Source organism: Pararge aegeria, chromosome 10 (genome assembly GCF_905163445.1).
Source record: "Pararge aegeria chromosome 10, ilParAegt1.1, whole genome shotgun sequence".
Classification (NCBI taxonomy): domain Eukaryota; kingdom Metazoa; phylum Arthropoda; class Insecta; order Lepidoptera; family Nymphalidae; genus Pararge; species Pararge aegeria.
This window is the reverse complement of record NC_053189.1, coordinates 10,109,376-10,129,090: the sequence shown is the minus strand read 5'-3', so window position 1 is coordinate 10,129,090 and position 19,715 is coordinate 10,109,376. Positions and strand designations below refer to the sequence as shown.

General features: G+C 33.0%; 2 protein-coding genes across 16 annotated transcripts in view; one reads left to right on the top strand and one right to left on the bottom strand.

The window, feature by feature from the left end:
- Positions 1-7,158: 7,158 nt before the first annotated feature.
- LOC120626848 (pyrroline-5-carboxylate reductase-like) lies at positions 7,159-11,416 on the bottom strand. Its single transcript, XM_039894624.1, has 5 exons — positions 11,238-11,416; positions 10,734-10,987; positions 10,142-10,363; positions 8,816-9,027; positions 7,159-7,581 (listed from the first exon to the last, which is right to left on the bottom strand). Exons 1-5 carry the CDS (start codon positions 11,308-11,310, stop codon positions 7,518-7,520), a joined length of 825 nt encoding a protein of 274 aa, XP_039750558.1. The 5' UTR covers positions 11,311-11,416; the 3' UTR covers positions 7,159-7,517.
- A 430-nt stretch (positions 11,417-11,846) lies between these two features.
- The window catches only part of LOC120626713 (protein lap4), a 130,794-nt gene continuing 122,925 nt past the window's right edge, over positions 11,847-19,715 (top strand). For all 15 annotated transcript variants that reach the window (XM_039894353.1, XM_039894350.1, XM_039894348.1 and 12 more), the window contains exons 1-2: positions 11,847-12,163; positions 14,700-14,817. In XM_039894353.1, the coding sequence (XP_039750287.1) occupies positions 12,005-12,163; positions 14,700-14,817 (277 nt within the window). In that variant the 5' untranslated portion in view covers positions 11,847-12,004. The remainder of the gene's footprint in view (positions 12,164-14,699; positions 14,818-19,715) is intronic.

Sequence of the window (19,715 nt, the reverse complement as noted above, 5' to 3'; positions counted from 1 at the left end):
ATGAAGAGATCGAGATCGAGAAGTTACCGACATAGTTTAACGAGACGGAAGCTGAAGTGGCAATATGCGGCGCATATAACTCGGCGAACCCATGGTCCTAAAATGCTGGACTGGCGACCCCGCACTGATAATCGCAGCAGCAGCAGAATAGACTACATCAAGCGCGTAGCAAAGGAGCCGCTTAACGTTAGCGGCACAAAACCGTATAATTATGAACTAACTACATATTCATAATACCTATGTCCGCCGGTGGGCGCCCTTCGGTTAATTTTGTGATGATTATATGAATTAGCCACTACTGTCTCCAAGAAGTTTGGTCTCCCATGCCGAGGGCTTTAAGGCTTCGATGCTTAACGTTGCTCCAACTCGAGTTGGGATTATTGTCATAGGTACACTCACCTATGACCTTGGTAAACCTACCTATAGACGTTACACAAGACAGCCGTTATACCTATAGGTACTATTGTTTTATTTATACACTAGCGGACCCGCGCGACCTCGTTCGCAAATAAGTCGACTTCAAAAAATTGTCGTGTGTTGTCGCGGACTGTTTTATAGATCTTAAGAAACAAAAATTCCGACAATTCCGATACACTTACTACATACTTCCGTCGTTTGGGGTAACGTTTACCCTTCACGCATCGCACGGATCAGAATCTCTCAAAAAGGATATTTTTTGAAGTTTTTGCAACATTTCTCATTAATAATAGTAGCGTGATGTTATATAGCAATAATTGTTACTACAAATCGAAAAAAAGCAAAAACAAAATTTAAAAGCTTTATAATATTTCAACTATGCCTATCCAAAAAACCACGTCCATCTAAAACTCCGATTTTGAAATACAAATGCGGAGAAAATAGTGATGTTATCCTATAGAAGCTGTTTGCTTTTCCGGGATAAAAAGAAGCCTATGAGCTATTCCGGACTATATCGTAGGTGTCTCTGCCAAATCGGTTCATTCGTTGTGGCGTTAATGCGTAACAAATATCCATACATACATCCATCCATCCATCCATACATCTATCCTCACAAACTTTCGCATTTATAATATTAGTAGGATGGTACGCATGCATTAGATCGTTGTCCCATATGCCTTGCGACTTGCTGTTATCTGTGAAGAATTATGTCCTTGATCTCCGACAATATTCATCAGATCTTCATTAAAATTAGACAATACATGCTTGGTAGTATACACTGTCAAATAAAAAAAGAATTAATAAAATCGGTTCAAATTTAACAGAGATATGATGTAAAATTGATAAAAAAATTCATCCCATTTCCCAGAGGAAACTGTTGACCCGGGATATCAGCTACCACTGTACCAAATTATATTTCAATCCGTTCAGTAGTTTTCACGTGATGCCCGGACAGACAGACAGACAGAAAAAAATTAAATAAAAATCTGTTTTGAACTCAGTATCGACTATAAAGTACCCCCCGGTCAAAATTCTCAAAATATATTAAATGTACAGAAATCTTCCAGTTACAGTTTTATTATAAGTATAGATAGTTGGACGTTCTGGTACTTACATTCTGATCAAGAAGCCAGGCTTCTCCGGGAATCGAACCGGGTACCTACGTCATAATCCGTAGATAACCATGCTAACTACTAACAGAACAACACAGTCTCTATACATAACCGTATTGCGTACGAATTACTAATACCCATAGTCCGGAAAATGATTCGAAAGACTTATTAGTAATACTCATATAGGTACCTACCTATGTGTAGGTCGGTTTTTCCTTAAAACTGCTGGTCATTCTTGTAAAGGATATATAACAAGTATATTTAATTAACGTTTGCTAAAATAAAATTACAAACTGTGATTTAAAAGTTCAAATAAGTGCCTATACGGACATAAAAATAATGGCCTGGAACCTTAAAAATCAAACTGTAACTATACTAATTGAATTCGTGAAAAAGGAAAACTAATAAAGTACCTAATTAAGCAAGCGTGGTGTACATTAATAAATCATAGAATTTAAAAATCATAGACGTAATCGCAACACCTAATCTTAATAATCTTATCGCGTCAACGCGTCACACTCAATCAATGCCAAAGTTAAGTAGCATCTATTCTCTAATACCTTTTACACATAATTAAAGCATACTATTACGCATTAACAATGTGACGAACCCTAAGTGATGAGTGGAGAAGACTTTGCTTTATTCACACTAGCGGAAACTACCAAGAAATACGTGAAAACAATACAAAGTGACCAACCTCCCTTTCTGGATAGAGAGACAAGCGTGCGCAATGGATATCTGAACGGAGGTACATTATTTCATCGGAAACCTCTACGCTTTTCGGAACCGAAAATGACTAAACTTCGAAACCGGCTAAAGAAAATGAACTGTTTCAAGACTGAAGAGGAAGAAATAATTATGATGGAAATGCCGAGACATAAAAGTATAGATATTGGCGTTGGGTTCGCTCGGAGAATGTCTCTTTTCCTGTTCACGAAAAAAACTGTTTGTGTGCATCCGTATCACCCATTTACGCCGGCACAGTCATCGCGGAAATTTTTCATGTCCAATGACGATTAATTGTAACCGAAAGTTCGAAGTGGTTAAGCTATTACTTAAATAAACTATGAGGCCCAACATACTCTTGTACAAGAGTCAAAGTGCGCTGCAGAGGGTTAAAAATCATGGTTTAGTGTAGCAGTGTTTTAAATACCTAAAATACAAGAGAAAAAATCGTAATTGATTTTGTAGAAATTCTATTTATTAAAGCTGTTGGATTGTATTATTTATCAGGTAGGTAGTTTGCATTTTAAAATATTTTGCAAAACATTTTCAATTTTTTTAAGATTGGTTAACTGCTTTGTTTTTTTGTTCTCTTTTTAAATAGTGTAACTGGCTACTGGCCGTTCTAATTAATAATAATAAATAATGACACTGAAGAGTTTGTTGGCAAAATTAGTTACTGATAATAGTAAATACATAAAACTTTGGAAACTACTTTACGTTAGATAACATGTTTATTGGGAAACGTTAAATAGCTGTACTGGCGGATGAAATCGCGGGGCAAAGCTTACATTCTTAATCATTGTCAAAAGTTTTAAAAAAGTAATTTTGCCCACAAATGTTTTATGTGTATGTTTCTGATATAATACCATTAAAATACAATAAAAAATGGAAGGTTGAAGACATAATTAAAAAGAGTTATGTCATTACTATGTTCTAATTGCTGTGTCAACAATTTTGTTTAAATTAAAATAAAAAAATAGATTTCATTTTTTTATTTCATTTATTTAACCACACAATGAATCTCGTGTTAACATAATACACTACGAAACTAAATAAAACTGAAATAATATAACTTTGTCATGTATTGGTTTGTATTTATAAAAAATATGTCACATAGGCTTTTATTATCACTTTATTTATTAATTTAGTTTTTGTGCTTAATGAATTAATGTAAGTTATAAAAATAAAGTAAATATTGAGTAAATGTTTTAGAAAAAGTATTTTTTGATTACTTGATATTTTGACCGAATACTATAAGAATAATATACTAATTGATTTATTCATTATCAATGTTTATCAACATTATTTACAAGGTTTTATTCACTAACACACTCACATTAATACATTATGTTCACAGTTCATAATGTTTTCTTAAAAGTCAACATTTAATGATCATGAAGTATATAATGCCATCGGCTGTTGCCAGTATACATCTGGTGTTTTACTGGCAAATAAAATATTATTCACTTAAAATAAAGTTAAATATTCGCAATTTCATTGTTTGAACTAACATAATATGAAGGTTTTCCATTTTAAATTAAGAAACAATGTTAAATTAATAATACATATTGGTGCTGATTCTATTTTTTTATTTCACTACACGCCCTACACTCAATCTGACTTGCACGGCTAGCATGGGCGGGAGATAATTATATATTATATTATGGAAATAATATTCAAATAATATATTTGTAATAATAACCGGTGTAAACTCTTCTATTCAATGTTACCGTGCTTTAGCAGGGTGACACCCCCTCCCTATCTCTTGTCAGGGTATATAATCGGGGGATATAATCGGGGGATATAATTTTTGTCTCCTACCTGTGCTAGCCCTGCTGGTGGTAAGTTATGAACCAGTCTTAAAATGGTAGCGGGCTAACCTGTGGGGTATGGCAAATATAAAATAATAATATAACCTTCCATATTTTATTGCCATACAATCTATTGTACAAGTACAAGTTTCTTTAGCTAAATAATTACAACTTCAAGATTTAACAATATGACAACTCTTACGGTGTGCTTTGGCAACAATGCTCGGCACTCAGTTCGTATCCAATTGTGAAAACAACCGCTTCGCCGGTTGCTATATTTGTTGCACTATTTTTATATTAGTAATAACATATCGCCAATCGGTTTCTATAGTATATATATGGTAGAGTCACTACAAACATACATACTTGACGTTTCAAAAGTGATTATTATTAGGCCTACTTGAAAAAATTTTTATACGGAATCGCTTGGCGGCACGTCTATGTCGGATTCTGTTGTATATATATGCCTATTTATTTATTCTATATTTCGAATATTAACTAAATAAAAGATTCTTAAAGTAGTGTTGTCTGTCCTTTTCAAACTATACCCCCTAGAAGAGGATAGCACTATTTTCAGGCACGCCAATTTAATTTACTTTGGAAAACTATTTCCGTAAGAATTGCCACCAATGTAATACTAATACAAATTATCTTTTTATATACGCATTCAATAAAACGTTATAAAGCTGGATTTTATAGATTTCTCGAATTATCTTCAAGAGGATTGATAATAAAATAGCGTAAACAATTTGAGTTCAAATAAAATATTTACTTTCTAAGATAAACTGTGTTCTAGAGATATAATACGTACTAAATATAACAGAACTAACAAAATAACATGTATTTTAAGTTTAACTTAGAGAGAACAGCTTACAAATCGTTGTCATAAAAGGAAATATAGCATACATAGTAGTAAAAAACATCATTGTGTAAAACAAATATTAAAAACAATAAAAATGTACGTATGTACACTTGAAATTATATCTCTCGGTTTGAGTGCAGATAGGTAAAAAAGGGACTTATTTAATAGTAGTAATTATTCGTAATACATCATATTTTAATTCAAGAGCGTCTGTAGTTTAATTTTTGGCTACGCATTTGAATTTATACCTATTTCTTTGAGTGTTAAAAATTAAATTAGGAAAATCGTAGTTAAAAATCACTTCCATAGGTACGAAAAGTTAAATCCTCCAGAAAATTACGGATTTTCAGGAACAGCGCGATTTATTTTTCTTTGGTTATATGCATCTGAATATCCGACTTCTAATTATGATCGATATAGAAGACTGACTCAAGTGGAAAAACTAAGCTTAACACATCTGCGTAAAGTAAAAGTGAATAATAGTCACAAAAATTATAATCGGTGAATCTTATGAAAGATGTACAAAATTGGTATTTTAAAAAATCATCCTATAGTAATACATGTTTTAAGACTATGAGGTATTATTACAATACATTTGTCGCTATACATGTAACATGTAGAAGAAAGACCGTAGGTAGAGAAAACCTATGTTGAAGGTCAATAAAGCGCTAATTTTATGAAACAAGAAAAAGTAAATAATTTAATTTAGGCTTTTAAAAAATTCATTAATATTGATCTCAAACATTAATTCCGAACCATATTTAATAAAATCGTCGCCATACCCTGGCTACATACAGCCTTTCTAATGTATCGAGCATAATGTAATACTGGTTCAGAAGGAATTAATACTATAACTTAGTCTCAGATCTATTAAACCATGTTGCCATGGTACTTTTATTAATATTAATTGGGAATTATTTCTACTTATAGACAGATACATTTTAACAGTTAAATAGATTGTTATACCTTCTAGAGATTCTGTCATACAAAAATATACCTATTTATATTATAATAATTACTTTCAAATATTCGAGAGCTGACGGCATTTAATAAATATTATAAAACTAATAAACACTTACGATACAAAACTAAATAAATGTCACAAGAAAAATTAAATTAGCTGGGATTCCATTTGATTATATTATTTTACTTTATGTGAATCAATAGCTGGAACCAATGTAATTCCGAATTGTGTAAGACTTATCTCAAAATCATTTTAAATAAGTAAATAAAGGGGGAAAGGGGAAGGGGGAAGCCTACCTCAAACAACCAACTCTGAAAAAACCATTAATTTGACTTCGATGGTTGATCTTTTTGGAGATTCTAGATCACTCTGATTACCACAAAACAACTATTTTATGAGACGAAATCTTTTATAGCGTCAGGTTACCACGATTTATTAAGCTAATTTAGGTTTTTTAGCTAAATAAACAAAAAATGTTGCATAAAATGTTAAAAACCCTTTAGTAAGACTTCGTCCGTCGCTCACGGTCAATTATTTCACAGAATATTTTTCACATGGAAATAATTGAACATAATAAATAATAAAATAATAAATGAATATTCTACGACAATACACATGGGCATCTAGCCCCAAAGTAAGCGTAGCTTGTGTTATGGTTATAATATTTTTATGAATGATACACATAAATACTTATAATATACAGATAAACACCCAGACACTGAAAAATATTCATGTTGATCACACAAACATGTTCCAGTTCCAGTTGTGGGAATCGAATCCATGGACTCAGAAAGCAGGGTCGCTGCCCACTGCGCCAATTTAGGTATTTTAACTAAATAAACAAAAACACGTTTTAAGGGTTGCAAATGTTAAAAATCCCTTATAGTAAGACTTCGTCAATCGTTCACAGCCAATTATTTCACTAACTAAATTCACCTGAAATTTTGTATAGTTGTACATAAAAGTGGGCCAACATTATTTGAATAAAAAAAAATACAAAAAACACTGTTACTTGCCCAAACAAGTTTGTTTTGAAGTTATTAGGATTAATAGAACTTGACGTGAACCCTACAGGAAAAATATAATCATGTCTCTAATATAACAGCTAGCATAGCCAGTGGCGTGCATAGAAGGTATGCACAGGGTATGCGGATGATATAAAATGAAGAAAATATCCAGTACGAGTTAGAAATACCTGAGGGTAGGCTTTTTATAACTCTTACAATGCCTATCCTTGAGTTTTTTACAACTCGTACCGGAGATTTTCTTCATTTTGTATTATCTGCATACCCTGTGCATATCTTCTATGCACGCCAATGAGCATAGTTTAGTTATCAGCAAAAAAATCTACAAACAAAGTTAGTCATGCTGCTCATTGAGAAAAGGTTATAATATATTTTTATTCCTTACGTTATTTGCAGTTTTTCTTTAATGCTTCACGAATACCTCGCTACACGAGTAAGATATCGAGTATTGAAGACGTATAATTGCAGTCATGTGATTGAAATAAAAAACCTTAAAAAAAATACGAATTTTAAAATTCGGTAACGTTTCAATTAAGATCTAGACATAGACAAAGGGTTAATAATCACTTGCAAAAATAAAATTACCCAATGTCGTAATATTTACTTCTTTCCCATTTCTCTAGTTTTCTCTACAGCCGCTTCGATGGCGTTGATCATTGTGGCTCTGAAAAACACAGATTTAATTTTAATTTTGCTATAGGGGAAAAAAGGAGGTATCCGTATAGGATCACTGAGTTCTCTATCTGCTCTTAGGTAAGAGTGTAACTCGGATTTGATCAGGTTTTCATATGCAAATAACGAAACAACATCCCTACTAATCCCTACTAATGTTATAAATGTCAATGTAAGTTTGTTTGTTACGCTTTCACGCAAAAACTACTGAACCGATCCTCATAAAACTTTGTACACATATTCTTGGAAGTGTTAGAAGTAATATTGGATACTTTTTATCCCGACATTAAGCTCGGTTCCTTTGGGAGAGGGGATGAAAGTGTTTGACGATTTTACACCATAACTCCGAGAAATTATAACCGATTAAAATAATTATTTTTGTACTATAGAGGTACAAAATAATATGTGTTTAATTTTGCCCAAACTGTGAAGATCTGATGAATGCGGTTGGAGATACAGGACATAACTCCTCAGCGGACCGACGCAGACCCTTCATTTAAGGCTTAGGGATACTGAATACTTTTTTTTTTTAGAAATACAACTAAATTGAATGCCACGTCAAAAAACAAAATCAAACGCAGACAAAGTCGCGGGCAACAGCTAGTGCAAAATAAGGGTGTGGAAAGATCTTCTAAGATCTCCTATCTGAGATGGAATTTTCTAAGCTTTGGCTTAGAAAATTAATTAAATATTAAATCTTTTTTGCAGATTTCTGTTTATAATAATAATAATAATATTTAAAGCTGTTTTGTATAAATTTATAAACTAATAATTATCTCAAAAGTTACTGAATAGGTGTTGATTACTGATTAATGTCAGATTCTGTATTTAGTGTTACAAGTAAATTCATAATTGAGAAGCATTATCAAAAAGCGATATATCAAACTTTACAGTTCTTTTTTATTAAATTTATTCTTTTCTATAAGTGAGAATGTCGGCATTAAAGCATTTTCAGTAAGATAAATAAACCAATCAATTGGTATTGAATGGTTTATTTATCAACAATACAAAATCGGAATTTGTATTTAAAACTACCGAGTACCGTCCAAAGAATAAGAAATATATAAAATAGCTATATACAAAAAGTACTGTTTTAACATGTATCCTTTTGTTGAAATATATTTTTTTTTAGTTTAGCAAATAAAAAAAAAAACTAAAGACTAGCAACTAGGGCCCGGATCAAAAATGATTAATCAGCCGAAGCATTTGAAAAATGTTAAATTTACCTCAATTTTCCATTCTCTAGAGCAGTGACACCACAAATGGTGCACCCACCGGGTGAACAAACTTCATCCTTCAACAAGCCGGGATGCTTTCCACTCTGCAGTACCATTTGACCGCTACCGGCCACCATCTGAGCAGCATGCCTTAACGCCATTGCACGAGGTACACCTTCCTTGACTGCGCCGTCCGCAAGAGCTTCTATTACTATGTATATCTGAAAAATAAAAATTGTATTTTTAGGTACCAAAGTTTTAAACAAAACTAAAAAATTTAAAAATTTGTAGGTGAACATTGAATAAATATGTCTGAGAGTACTCCATAATATTTTTAATGTTGCGTGACGCCTACCAATCTGCACTGGACCAGTAATGGACTACAGCCTTAACCCTTCTAATTCTGTGAAGAGAATCATGCTCTGTAGAGGGTGGATAATGTGGGGATGATGATCATAAAAGTTATAAAAAAGGTACTTTCAAGGTGTGGCTTTGAGTAACTACTAAACTCTCTAAGCAGGTGCTAATCGAATTGTGATACACTAGCCGAGAATGCCTACATATCTATAGACCAACGAATAATATTAGTGTGAAGCATGTCTGTGAATTTAGAGAAACTGTCTTGTTGGCTTGTAGTTAACATGTTCAGCTATGGATCACATGGTTTGAGTTTGGTTGCTGGTTTGGGTCATGAATTTTTAGGTATAAAGTTCTTCTGATAAAGAATTATCTTTACCAGCCCTGAGTTTGGGATATTAATCATTAAAGCCCACCAACCTGCATGGCATATTAGAACAGCCTGATCTTTAACACTCTCTTTATTGCGAGAGTAGCCCTGTGCCCACAGGTGGGACATTAACAGGCTGAGGATGATGATGATGATGATAACTGAGAGTTTGCACAAATATATACTCTCCATACAGCATATATATATTACTGCCTTCACATGGAGCTTCAAATTAATCACATCTGTACCTCCTCACTCCTAAATTTAATCCTGTTTTTGTTATTTCTGTGTCAATACATATTTTTTGTCATACATTTCATTTCATTTGTTATGAGAAAAAGGTTATAGTACTAAGTAGCAACAATAGACAATGATACAATATTTTGTATTTGCTGAATAAGTGTTATGTTAGTTACGATTTTTTTTTTTTATACAATTAATATTAAATTTCTGAAACTGATAATAGTTGTTACCTATTTTTATTTTTGCTTGCTTGTGGGCATAGGTTACACAGACTATTTCTTGTACCCAATTCTTAGTATTTTGGCACATTTCATCCTGTGATAAAATATAAAATGACAAATTATTATTGTTTTATTAATACTCACAAAAGCAGGACCACACCCTGTGAGGACACCCAGAGAGTCCATAAGTTTTTCAGGAATCTTTTCTACAACTCCACACCCTTGCAATAAATTTTCTAGTAGCCTGCACTGTTCCTGTGTTATGCTATTGTCTATTGCATATATACAGGATCCAGCACCTACTGTCATTGGTATGTTGGGCAGTATACGGATCACATTTGATATTATGGGCAATTGTTTCAGAACCTGGAAAGAATTTTGAATGATTTTTTATCTACATTCTATTTGGTGAATTGATTTGTGATGGTGATAAGTACTAAGACACTAAACTATCTACTATCTTTACAACATTTGAGTTTATCAACAAACCAGGGGACCTCCGTTAATCTGGCGTCCCCTGTTCTCTCACATGTCTACTATTATTAGATATTTTCATTTTTATTTTAGTTCTTTTATTTAAACAAACCATGATTGTACAGGATATAACACAAAGAATCTTATCTTTCGACATAATTTACTGTAACAAAAGACATTTCAAAAATCTTATTTTAAGTGACACCTATTGCACACAAGAAACTGTGAACCTTTGTAAACATTGAAAGAAAACTATAGATACCTTATGCACTTGTTCAATAGGAGTTCCTGCCAACATGGAAATAAATAATACATTTTTGGAAGAAGGTGTTACAGTAGGCAAACAGTCATTTATAGCTTCACTTAATACACCAGGTTTTACTCCGATGAACACAACATCACATTGTATTACTAACTCGCCACTATTTGTTGTCACATTAGCACCCCAATCCTTCCAATGTTGAAGATTATGTAATCGTGGCCCTGATACCCATATCTTTGATACTGGGTGGTTATCTGAAAATTTAATAACGATCGCTAGATTGTATCGCACAATATTATAGTACAATTGTAATTATTAATCTTTTTGCAACCTCCTGTACAAATTTTCACATTGCGTTCTTATGGTTTAGGACAGGTTTAAGAGCAATAATACATATATATTTCATGGAAAAATAGTAGCACGTTTAAATATCATATTGTGATATAAGTCTAATAAAAAAAATAGAATGATGGTTATTTTAAATAGCACTAAACATATTTTTACCATTTTTTATTATGCCTCTGGCAATTGCTGTGGACATATTCCCACCACCAATGAATCCTAAATTAAATGACATAATGATATCGTAAATCGTTATTAAGTACTTTAATTAATACTTTATGTATATTGTATAATTTTTTCCACCGGTCACTAATTTGGCAGTTTCTACAGCTGAGTGCTGCCAGTTGTTTGGATGTCACTTGCCAGTTAACTTTAAATAATATACCTACTTACTCTGTCGTTGGATGACAGTTTAGACGACATTAGACAGATATGACTTGTTACTATTTTCTTGTGCTTGAGTGATGCTGCACATCAATCTGTAATGAACTCTGATTGATTAAAATGAGAAAAGCCAAGTTTTAGTTATTTTTTAAACTCATTTAAATAATGTTTAGATGGTCTACTTATTGCAACAGTTAAATAGTTAACTACTTTTCATTCCCTATTCCAATTCCTAATTATCATAAAATATAATTTATTTATTTGTGGCCTAGAAGTAGCATCAATAATTACGCAAATTATACACGTTTTGTATCCAATACATATCCTGGCAGCCCTTAACACTAAGCCATTTTTTTAACTGGTAACACTGATAGTCTGTGGCTTTATTTCCGAAGGAAAGGTGTGCTTTGATAAACTTTTGCGTATTTTGATGTCGTTGATCAGTTTCAAAATGCTGAAGTAGTGTTACAAATAGTAAAGTGCTCAAATATGTGTCGTGACAGTGATTTACTAATTAATAGTTCGATTGAAGTGTAGTGTCCAACATGTTTCGATGTATACCTTTGTTCAAATGTAATCGCCAAGTGGAATGTGTAGACAAGCGGCACTGCTCGTTGCCAACAGTACCTGAAGAGATTTTACGATATTCCAGGAGTTTGGAGGAACTTTTTTTAGATGCAAACCATATACGAGACTTACCGAAGGCAAGTAATGTTTTCGATTGTTTTTTTATGTTAGCCTTACGTGGGCGTTCACCTTATCATCGAATGTAAATAACATTGCCTTGCCTAATTTTTGTTGTAACAAAGTATCAAGTTTTGAGACGTTGATGTTTTTTTATAATAGAAAACATATATTTTTATTGCTAAGCTGCCTTTGTTTGCACGATAACTTGTTAATGAATTACTTAAAACTTAAATTTGTTTTTAAGGCACATACACATTATATCCATGTATACCACTTTTGCCTGCCCGCAGGTTCATGTATTACATTATATGTGTCATATTGTAAATATATCACAAACAATTCACATTGATATCATCAAAATCCGTTCAGCATGAACAGGTAATTACAGAATAGCATTTTAGATCTGTTTTGTAGGAACCATGCATTTCATCTCAATAAAGTAGCCTATGTTGCCAGTCAGTCTGTTAATATCTCTATCCTAAATCACATCAATCATGTTTTGGCTGCATTAAAGCAAGCATAAATATCTTTAAATGCCCATAGTAAAAAAAATAAGATGAAACAAGAAGCCCATTTAAACAGTCTTGTATTACCCCAAATTACTATATATTAACAGGTATAATTAGGTATTGTATATAAAGTGGGAGCCCATAATATTTGAAGAGTTACATCCTCCAAATATATCTATCTTACTTATAGTTTTATATAGCAAACCACCAAGTCAAATTTCAACAGAGCTCTTCTCCGGAGCAGTGGTGAGCACTGTTGTCTTATAATAGGGAGAGGTCTTGAGACAGATCCCTGGCAGGGGCAAATTGGGAATTTATAATTTCTTAATAGTCTCTATTTAGTCTGGTGGAAGACCCTGGCTCAGCTTGTTACTGCCCTTCCGACAAAGATATGCGGGCAAAATGTTGCTTCCATGAACAATGCTACACTTTAACCAATCAGCGGTATGGGTTAAATATAAAAGCCATACTTCTAACAAATTAGTCTGCTACCATCTTAGACTGGACAACATTACTTATCACAAGATGAGATGCAGTTGAATAAAAAACAGTTTAAACATTGGTAGAATTATAGTAGCACAGATTACTAAAAAGTAAGTTGATTTGCAGAGTCTGAAAGATTTTGTCTGGTAGATTGATATAATAATATAAATGAATATATAAAGAAATATACTAAGGCAAACATTGCATCTGTTAACAACCCTGGACAACAATCAAAAAAGTTTACTTGTAGTTGAATAAAAAAGCAGTTGAAACATTGGTAGATTAATAGTAGCACAAATTACCTTAATAATAATCATGCTTCTCATTATACCAATGTAGAGAAGAATGCTATAATGATAAAAATTAATAAATAAATACTATGACAAAACTAACATCACCATATAGTAAGCATAGCTTGTCTTGTAGATACTAAGATTACTGTTGAATATTTTTATGAATAATATACATAAATACTTACACAATATACAGATAACACCTAGACACTGAAAAACATTCATGTTCATCACATCATTCCTCATCATCACAAACATTTTGCGATTGTGGAAATTAAACTCACAGCCTTCACCACGCTCAGAAAGCATATAAACAAAACAGCATTAAAAAATTAAAGCTCAGAATTGAACATACAAATTAGCTGTATTGTTTTTCATTTGTGTAGGTTGTCTACTAAATTACTAGAAGAAAATCTGGTAAAATGGGAAGCAATTTGAGTCTATTATTTACTCTGTCTGTGTTTGCTGGGCAGAGTAAATAGCATAGTAGACAGCCACCATAGTACCTTTTTTTTACGTTTTTGTCATCAAAACCATTTTATCAAGAAAACTAAATTAAGATAAAATCCATACCAGTATTATTTACTTCTATTCACATACATTTGGTCATTTTGGTTTAATTAAAGGTTTGGGAAAGGAATATTCAAAGCTATATATATTATCTTTCTCAAATTATTATGTTACATTTTAATTAAAGTCCAATATTCATAATTTCAGAGTTACTGCCATTGTTCGATATTATTTAGCATTCTATCTTTATTCATTGAATAAAGAATTGTATTATAATAATTGTTTAATTGTTGTCATTTCCCCATTTCAGTGAAACAACCCTTTTTTTTAAAGCATAATGCTACTTAGGGTGTCTAATCAATACTTATAAATAACTAGCCAGGTGGACATACTTTTTACTGTTGAAATTTCTAAGCTATTTAAGTTCAAATGAATATAGCATAGATTTGTCCTTTTGGTTTTGTACTCTCAGTTTTATTACTTATTTTCACTTTTTTTTGTACAAACATCAATCCGTTGTAATGGAAAAGTAACACTACCCAGAAACTAAATGTACATTTTCCAAACATTTTTCCAGATATACTTGGGTCAGCAGAATCTGAAGAGACAGGAGTGAATACATACTACCTTCATGTTGAATCATTTATTATATTATATATTTTTCCATGCCTCTAGGGATAGCTAAGACGTTTTTTATAGCATATGTAAACATTTTTTCTATTTCAATTGTTAACTATAAACTAATTTGCTTGTTTCAGAATTTCTTCAGACTCCATCGACTGAGGCGACTAGGGCTTAGTGATAATGAAATTCACAAGCTGCCACCAGATATACAGAATTTTGAGAATTTAGTTGAACTAGATGTTTCACGCAATGGTAAGTTTGTTTTTTATTAACATCAATAACAATTGTTCACATTCCATGAATAAAAATTACTAACTAACCGTCAATATGTGAAAATTTTATAAATAATTATATACTGCCAAATTGTAAGCCGGATGTCTAAATATTCGTATTGGTGTTATGGGAACCACTGAAAAGGGGCAGGGCCAAATAGAGCGTACTTGAGCTATTTGTATGCGCGTCGCGTGTTAGTTTGTCACTCACATAACTAAGCGTACTCTAACTGCAGGTGTGAAATAATTAATAACGAAAACGTTTTCGATGATATCGCATTGGATATGTTGCGGGACAAGGTGTTCATCGGGCATTTTTCATAAAGCAAAGGCGAAATTAAACTGCCAATATAATCTTTAAGAGTTGTGGGTCTATGCCCAGCACTAGGTAGTTAATAGGCTGCGCATGCCACTCGCAAGGTTAATGTGGCTCAAGAAGTTTACATAATAGAATATTCCGCTTGAATGCACTAATCATCATCATCACATCAGCCCATCCGGCCGGTAGGCCCCCCTACATGGCACGGGTGTCCTCCCACAATGAAAAGGTTGAATGCACTAAACGACACACGAATTCGCTTCAGGACGGCCAACGTTAGTAGACTACTTTACTACACCCTTCTTAACAAGTAACACACACTCTGATTGGTAATTTGGCCGTGGCAAGTTATCACCCTACCGAAGAAATGGCGCTAAGCGATACGGCGTGCCAGTACGATGTCGCGTAGAAAACACCAAGGGGTTTGGGTTTAATTTATATTAAACCCAAACCCCCTGCCACACCCCAAACAGGTTAGCCCGTTACCATCTCAGACTGCATCATCACTAACCAGCCTTTGCTTACCTTCTATTCATACCTATAGCACGACGAAGATACTAAATGATGCCCGATCACTTTGCTCGTAACATATTTAAACTCGTATAATAGAAAATGTGATATCCAATCATTATTGAGAGAAATCATTTGTTTATTAACTAACACGTCGTCAGCTTAAATTACCTTTAATTTATATCATATCACATTAACGTGGTGGTTTGATTACATTTGCGATAGCAGACGGTTTTCTCATAGGAACATATTACGTTGTAAGAATTTTATTACGTTGTATACTTTTGTGGATTGCTTTCTGTAATCTCATTCGTTAATTACGTGTCAAATAATTACTACTTAATGAATCGCTGAGTATGGCTTCTAGGTCCACTTAGTTGTCTCGAATTTAAGAAGAGATTTAAATTAATCACGTCAAATCACGTGTAATATTATCGACGTAGGCGTGGTCACAAGTATGCGCTTCTGCATCTTCATCCAGCCTTTCCAACTTTCATGTTATCGTCTTTCCGCAGGACATAAATTTTGTTTTCCATAAGATGGACACAAGTGTTGGCAGTTTGCACAAACTCGTTCAGTGTTATTATTTAATCTATTTGTAGTTTGACTCTCTTGTTCTAGATACTCGTATATAAAGTAGCTAAACGTTTGAATAGCTAATACTTAATTAAGTATTAATATTTTTTTTTTAATCACTTGGCTCAGGAACTTCTGTTACATCGCCTAAGCAGATAATTTCTATATTACCTGTATCCTGTGATTTCGCTCGTGGACGGAGATAAACATTAAAGTCCAGAAAAGTAAAGTCGGTTGGTGATAACAAAACTACATTCGTCATGATAATCCTTCGTACCTGCTTCCATCCGTCAATAATTCATAAGTTATAATACATAGCTACAATGCCAGATCTGTATAACTTAAAACTAATGATGCTCAAGCTAATATTTACAATGATACATTAATACAAATCCAATGGATTAAGATGTCCTTTTTCTACATAAACCTAACACACGGAAAGAGTCGCGTCGGCACGGCATCGCGCGTTTTCCAAATAAAAATATTTTTTACAGCTAGTCCATTATTCGAAAAACGCTTATTCTTAAACTCCTTTGGGTTGCTTACATCAAAGTCAGTTTTATTTATGTCCCATTTTGGGCTCTGGCGTCCTCTCATGAAAGAAGTATATAGAGCTTAAAGTTACCACGTAGCCCAAAGCGGGTTCGCAGTTTTTAAGTATATTAGATGTTAGATTTTAAAATGGAGGATCTGTTAAAATTTATAGGGAAAAGAACTAGAGTTTCAAGTATAATCGGAATTTCATCTACTGAGCGACCACTAACTAGTACACGTGATAAAACACGTGCTGGTACAACTCATGATAATATTGACGATAGTGTGTACTTTACTTTGATAAATAGATAGCTTGAACAGATGAATTTGTTAAATAGTATGTATCTACCTACTTAGAAATTAGAATACATGCGCCATTTCCCAACAAGTTCGATAATCGAGTTTAATCGCATCAAAATAATTATACTTGTTCACCGATGTATACCGTTCTATGCTCAATTATGCACCGCCATTTTTCACTAAAAAAAGAAACATTACCTTTCCTCAAATAAAAACTTCATTTAAATTTCTACTCCATTCATTTCAGTAGGTATTTTGATTTCCAGAGAAAAACCTTAGCGTTGAGCAACCAGCGAGTCGTTCATTCCCCGGGGCTTTTTTAACGTCTGTTGTATTTAGAATGAAAAATTAATTAATTCGCAAGACATACTTTTTCTTATTGCGCTCCTATTCTGATTAATAATAACGCTATTTTGCCATCATCATCAAATCAACGGATTGACGTCTTAAGCATTGGCAGGGTGTTCCAAACTCCACGGTCTTAGGCTGCTTCATCAGCGGCTCCTTGTGACTCATTTTATGTTGTCTGTCTACCTAGTTGAGGGTCTAGGTACCAATGCTGCGCTTATTGCTGCGGGGTTGCCATTATAGAATCTTCGGATACAAACGTCTGATCTTCTCCGAGCTCGCCAATTCAGCTTCGAGACTCTTTGAGCTATGTCAGTCAGCATATTTGCTTCTTAGGATATCCTCATTCTGAAGCTGGTCTCGTAGAGATACTTATCATCTATCATATACATAGCATAGCTCTATCTATCGCCGCTGTGTGACCCTGAGAAAGATAGAATAATAAATGATAACGTATGAGCAGATGAAGTTATTTTGAAATCATAGCTGTACAGAACCTTCAATTTTATATAATATATGTATTTGTTAATGCAGTAAATACTTAAATGAAATTAAAAAGAAAGTCTTAGGCGGTTAAGAAATATTTATGTGAATTTCACAGTGTTCCTGTACTCGTTGTACACAAGTTCTTGATATGAATTTCCACTTTTACGGTTTCATTTCCTCGAATGTTTATTTATAAAAGAGCGGTTTGTTTTGTCAACTGCCGTACCGTTGGGATTTTATTTGGTGCACTTCATTCAGTCGCGTCATTCGCCGTCGCTTTGCGTATTAATATATTTCGTGTTATATGTTTATGTCAATGCCGTATTTCTTTACAGGAAAGAAAAAAAAAGCTCTAAAACTCTTTGCCGATTAAATTTAAAATACCGTTACGGAAAACGTTTAGTTAATTTTTCCCTTTAAAGTGTATTCGGTGACGTTTTTTCCATAGGGGCAAGAAAATAACGTGCAAAACTAAAACTACGCTCTAAAACTCACTGCCTATTAACTTTAAAAATGTAGTTCCGAATAAAAAAAATTTACAACCGTTTAGAGGAGATTCGGTGAGATTTTTTTAGTGTGTTAAAAACCGATTTCGTTGCTGTGTTCATGCCGCTTTGCTTGTTTTATTTTTGTTTTCGCGGATGCTCTCGAATAGATTACATCAAAATTACTATTTGTAAAGATCATTTTTTAACCATCTTCATTTATTGGTATACTTAATCGTGAATAGATTTAACAAAATCGTTATTACTGTTGCAGAATAAATAATAGCTGCAAGATGTGCCTCTGTTTTCCATGAGAAGTTCTATGTTATTTTTTTGCATTCAAATTGTATTTTTATTGATACGCAAGCTACTTGCAGCAGTTACTTCCGTTCCCACGAAAATTTTTCCTTAGATTGGGAAATGTTAACTGATAGGGCTGCAACGTAAAAGTTTGGAGAAAAAAAACAAGTTGTATTTATCACTGTGAATTTTTGCAAAGTTGAAGTTAGCCTTTTATTTAACCACATTCTAATCTTAATAAGGATGCAGTATGACGTGTGTACAAGCCATCGTTAAACAGTAATCTAGTCATAGCAAATGTTATGATTTTAATTGTAAACGCGGTAGGTATAAATTCATTCAAGGTACTCACAACCTTGGTTCTAATTAGAGCTTTTAATTAGAGACACCTCTTTAATTACTTCTAAAGGTTTTCTGTTTGTAAACCCTTTGTAAGGTTTGAAGGTTTCTTTAGGAAGTGATTTTGCAACGCAGTTAGCGGAGACTTTAACGCCGAAAATATAACCCCAACCCGTATTCGTTACCGGATTCGTTAATGGATTGGTTATGTGGTGAAAAAGAAATGTATACTTTAAATTATGTGATATACTTGTTCACTGGCATGTTCAGGATTATTCCGATAACCTATATAAACTGTAGATCATCCAACTAGCATTTGTTAATACTTTAGATTGCACAATTCCAAAACAAATCTCATTTTTTTTGATGTTTTCTCATTCAACAAGTTTCATATTAGATGGCGATGTGTGAATTGTTGTAGTATATTTATTTATTTATTTATTTATTTATTATTTATATTTAAACGGAGAGACTTTTTGTACAGTTTTGTAATATTAATTACAGAGTAAAATTGTAAATTAAACGCAAAAACTATAAGTGCACCTATAGATATACATTATAAGAAGTCAATAGAAATGATAGATTTGTAACATTTATTTTACTTATGTATTTGCAACTATCATTTTATGTCTACTTTAATAGATTTTGGTAGTTAAATTTGCTATGGTAAAAATATAATAT

Coding starts and splice junctions, on each gene's coding strand:
- LOC120626848 (XM_039894624.1), bottom strand. CDS start 11,310: ATGTCATTTAATTTAGGATTCATTGGTGGTGGGAATATGTCCACAGCA. Junction 9,028..10,141: donor CAGGGTGTGGTCCTGCTTTT/GTGAGTATTAAT, acceptor TTTATTTTTCAG/ATATACATAGTAATAGAAGC. Junction 7,582..8,815: donor CTAGAGAATGGAAAATTGAG/GTAAATTTAACA, acceptor TGTGTTTTTCAG/AGCCACAATGATCAACGCCA.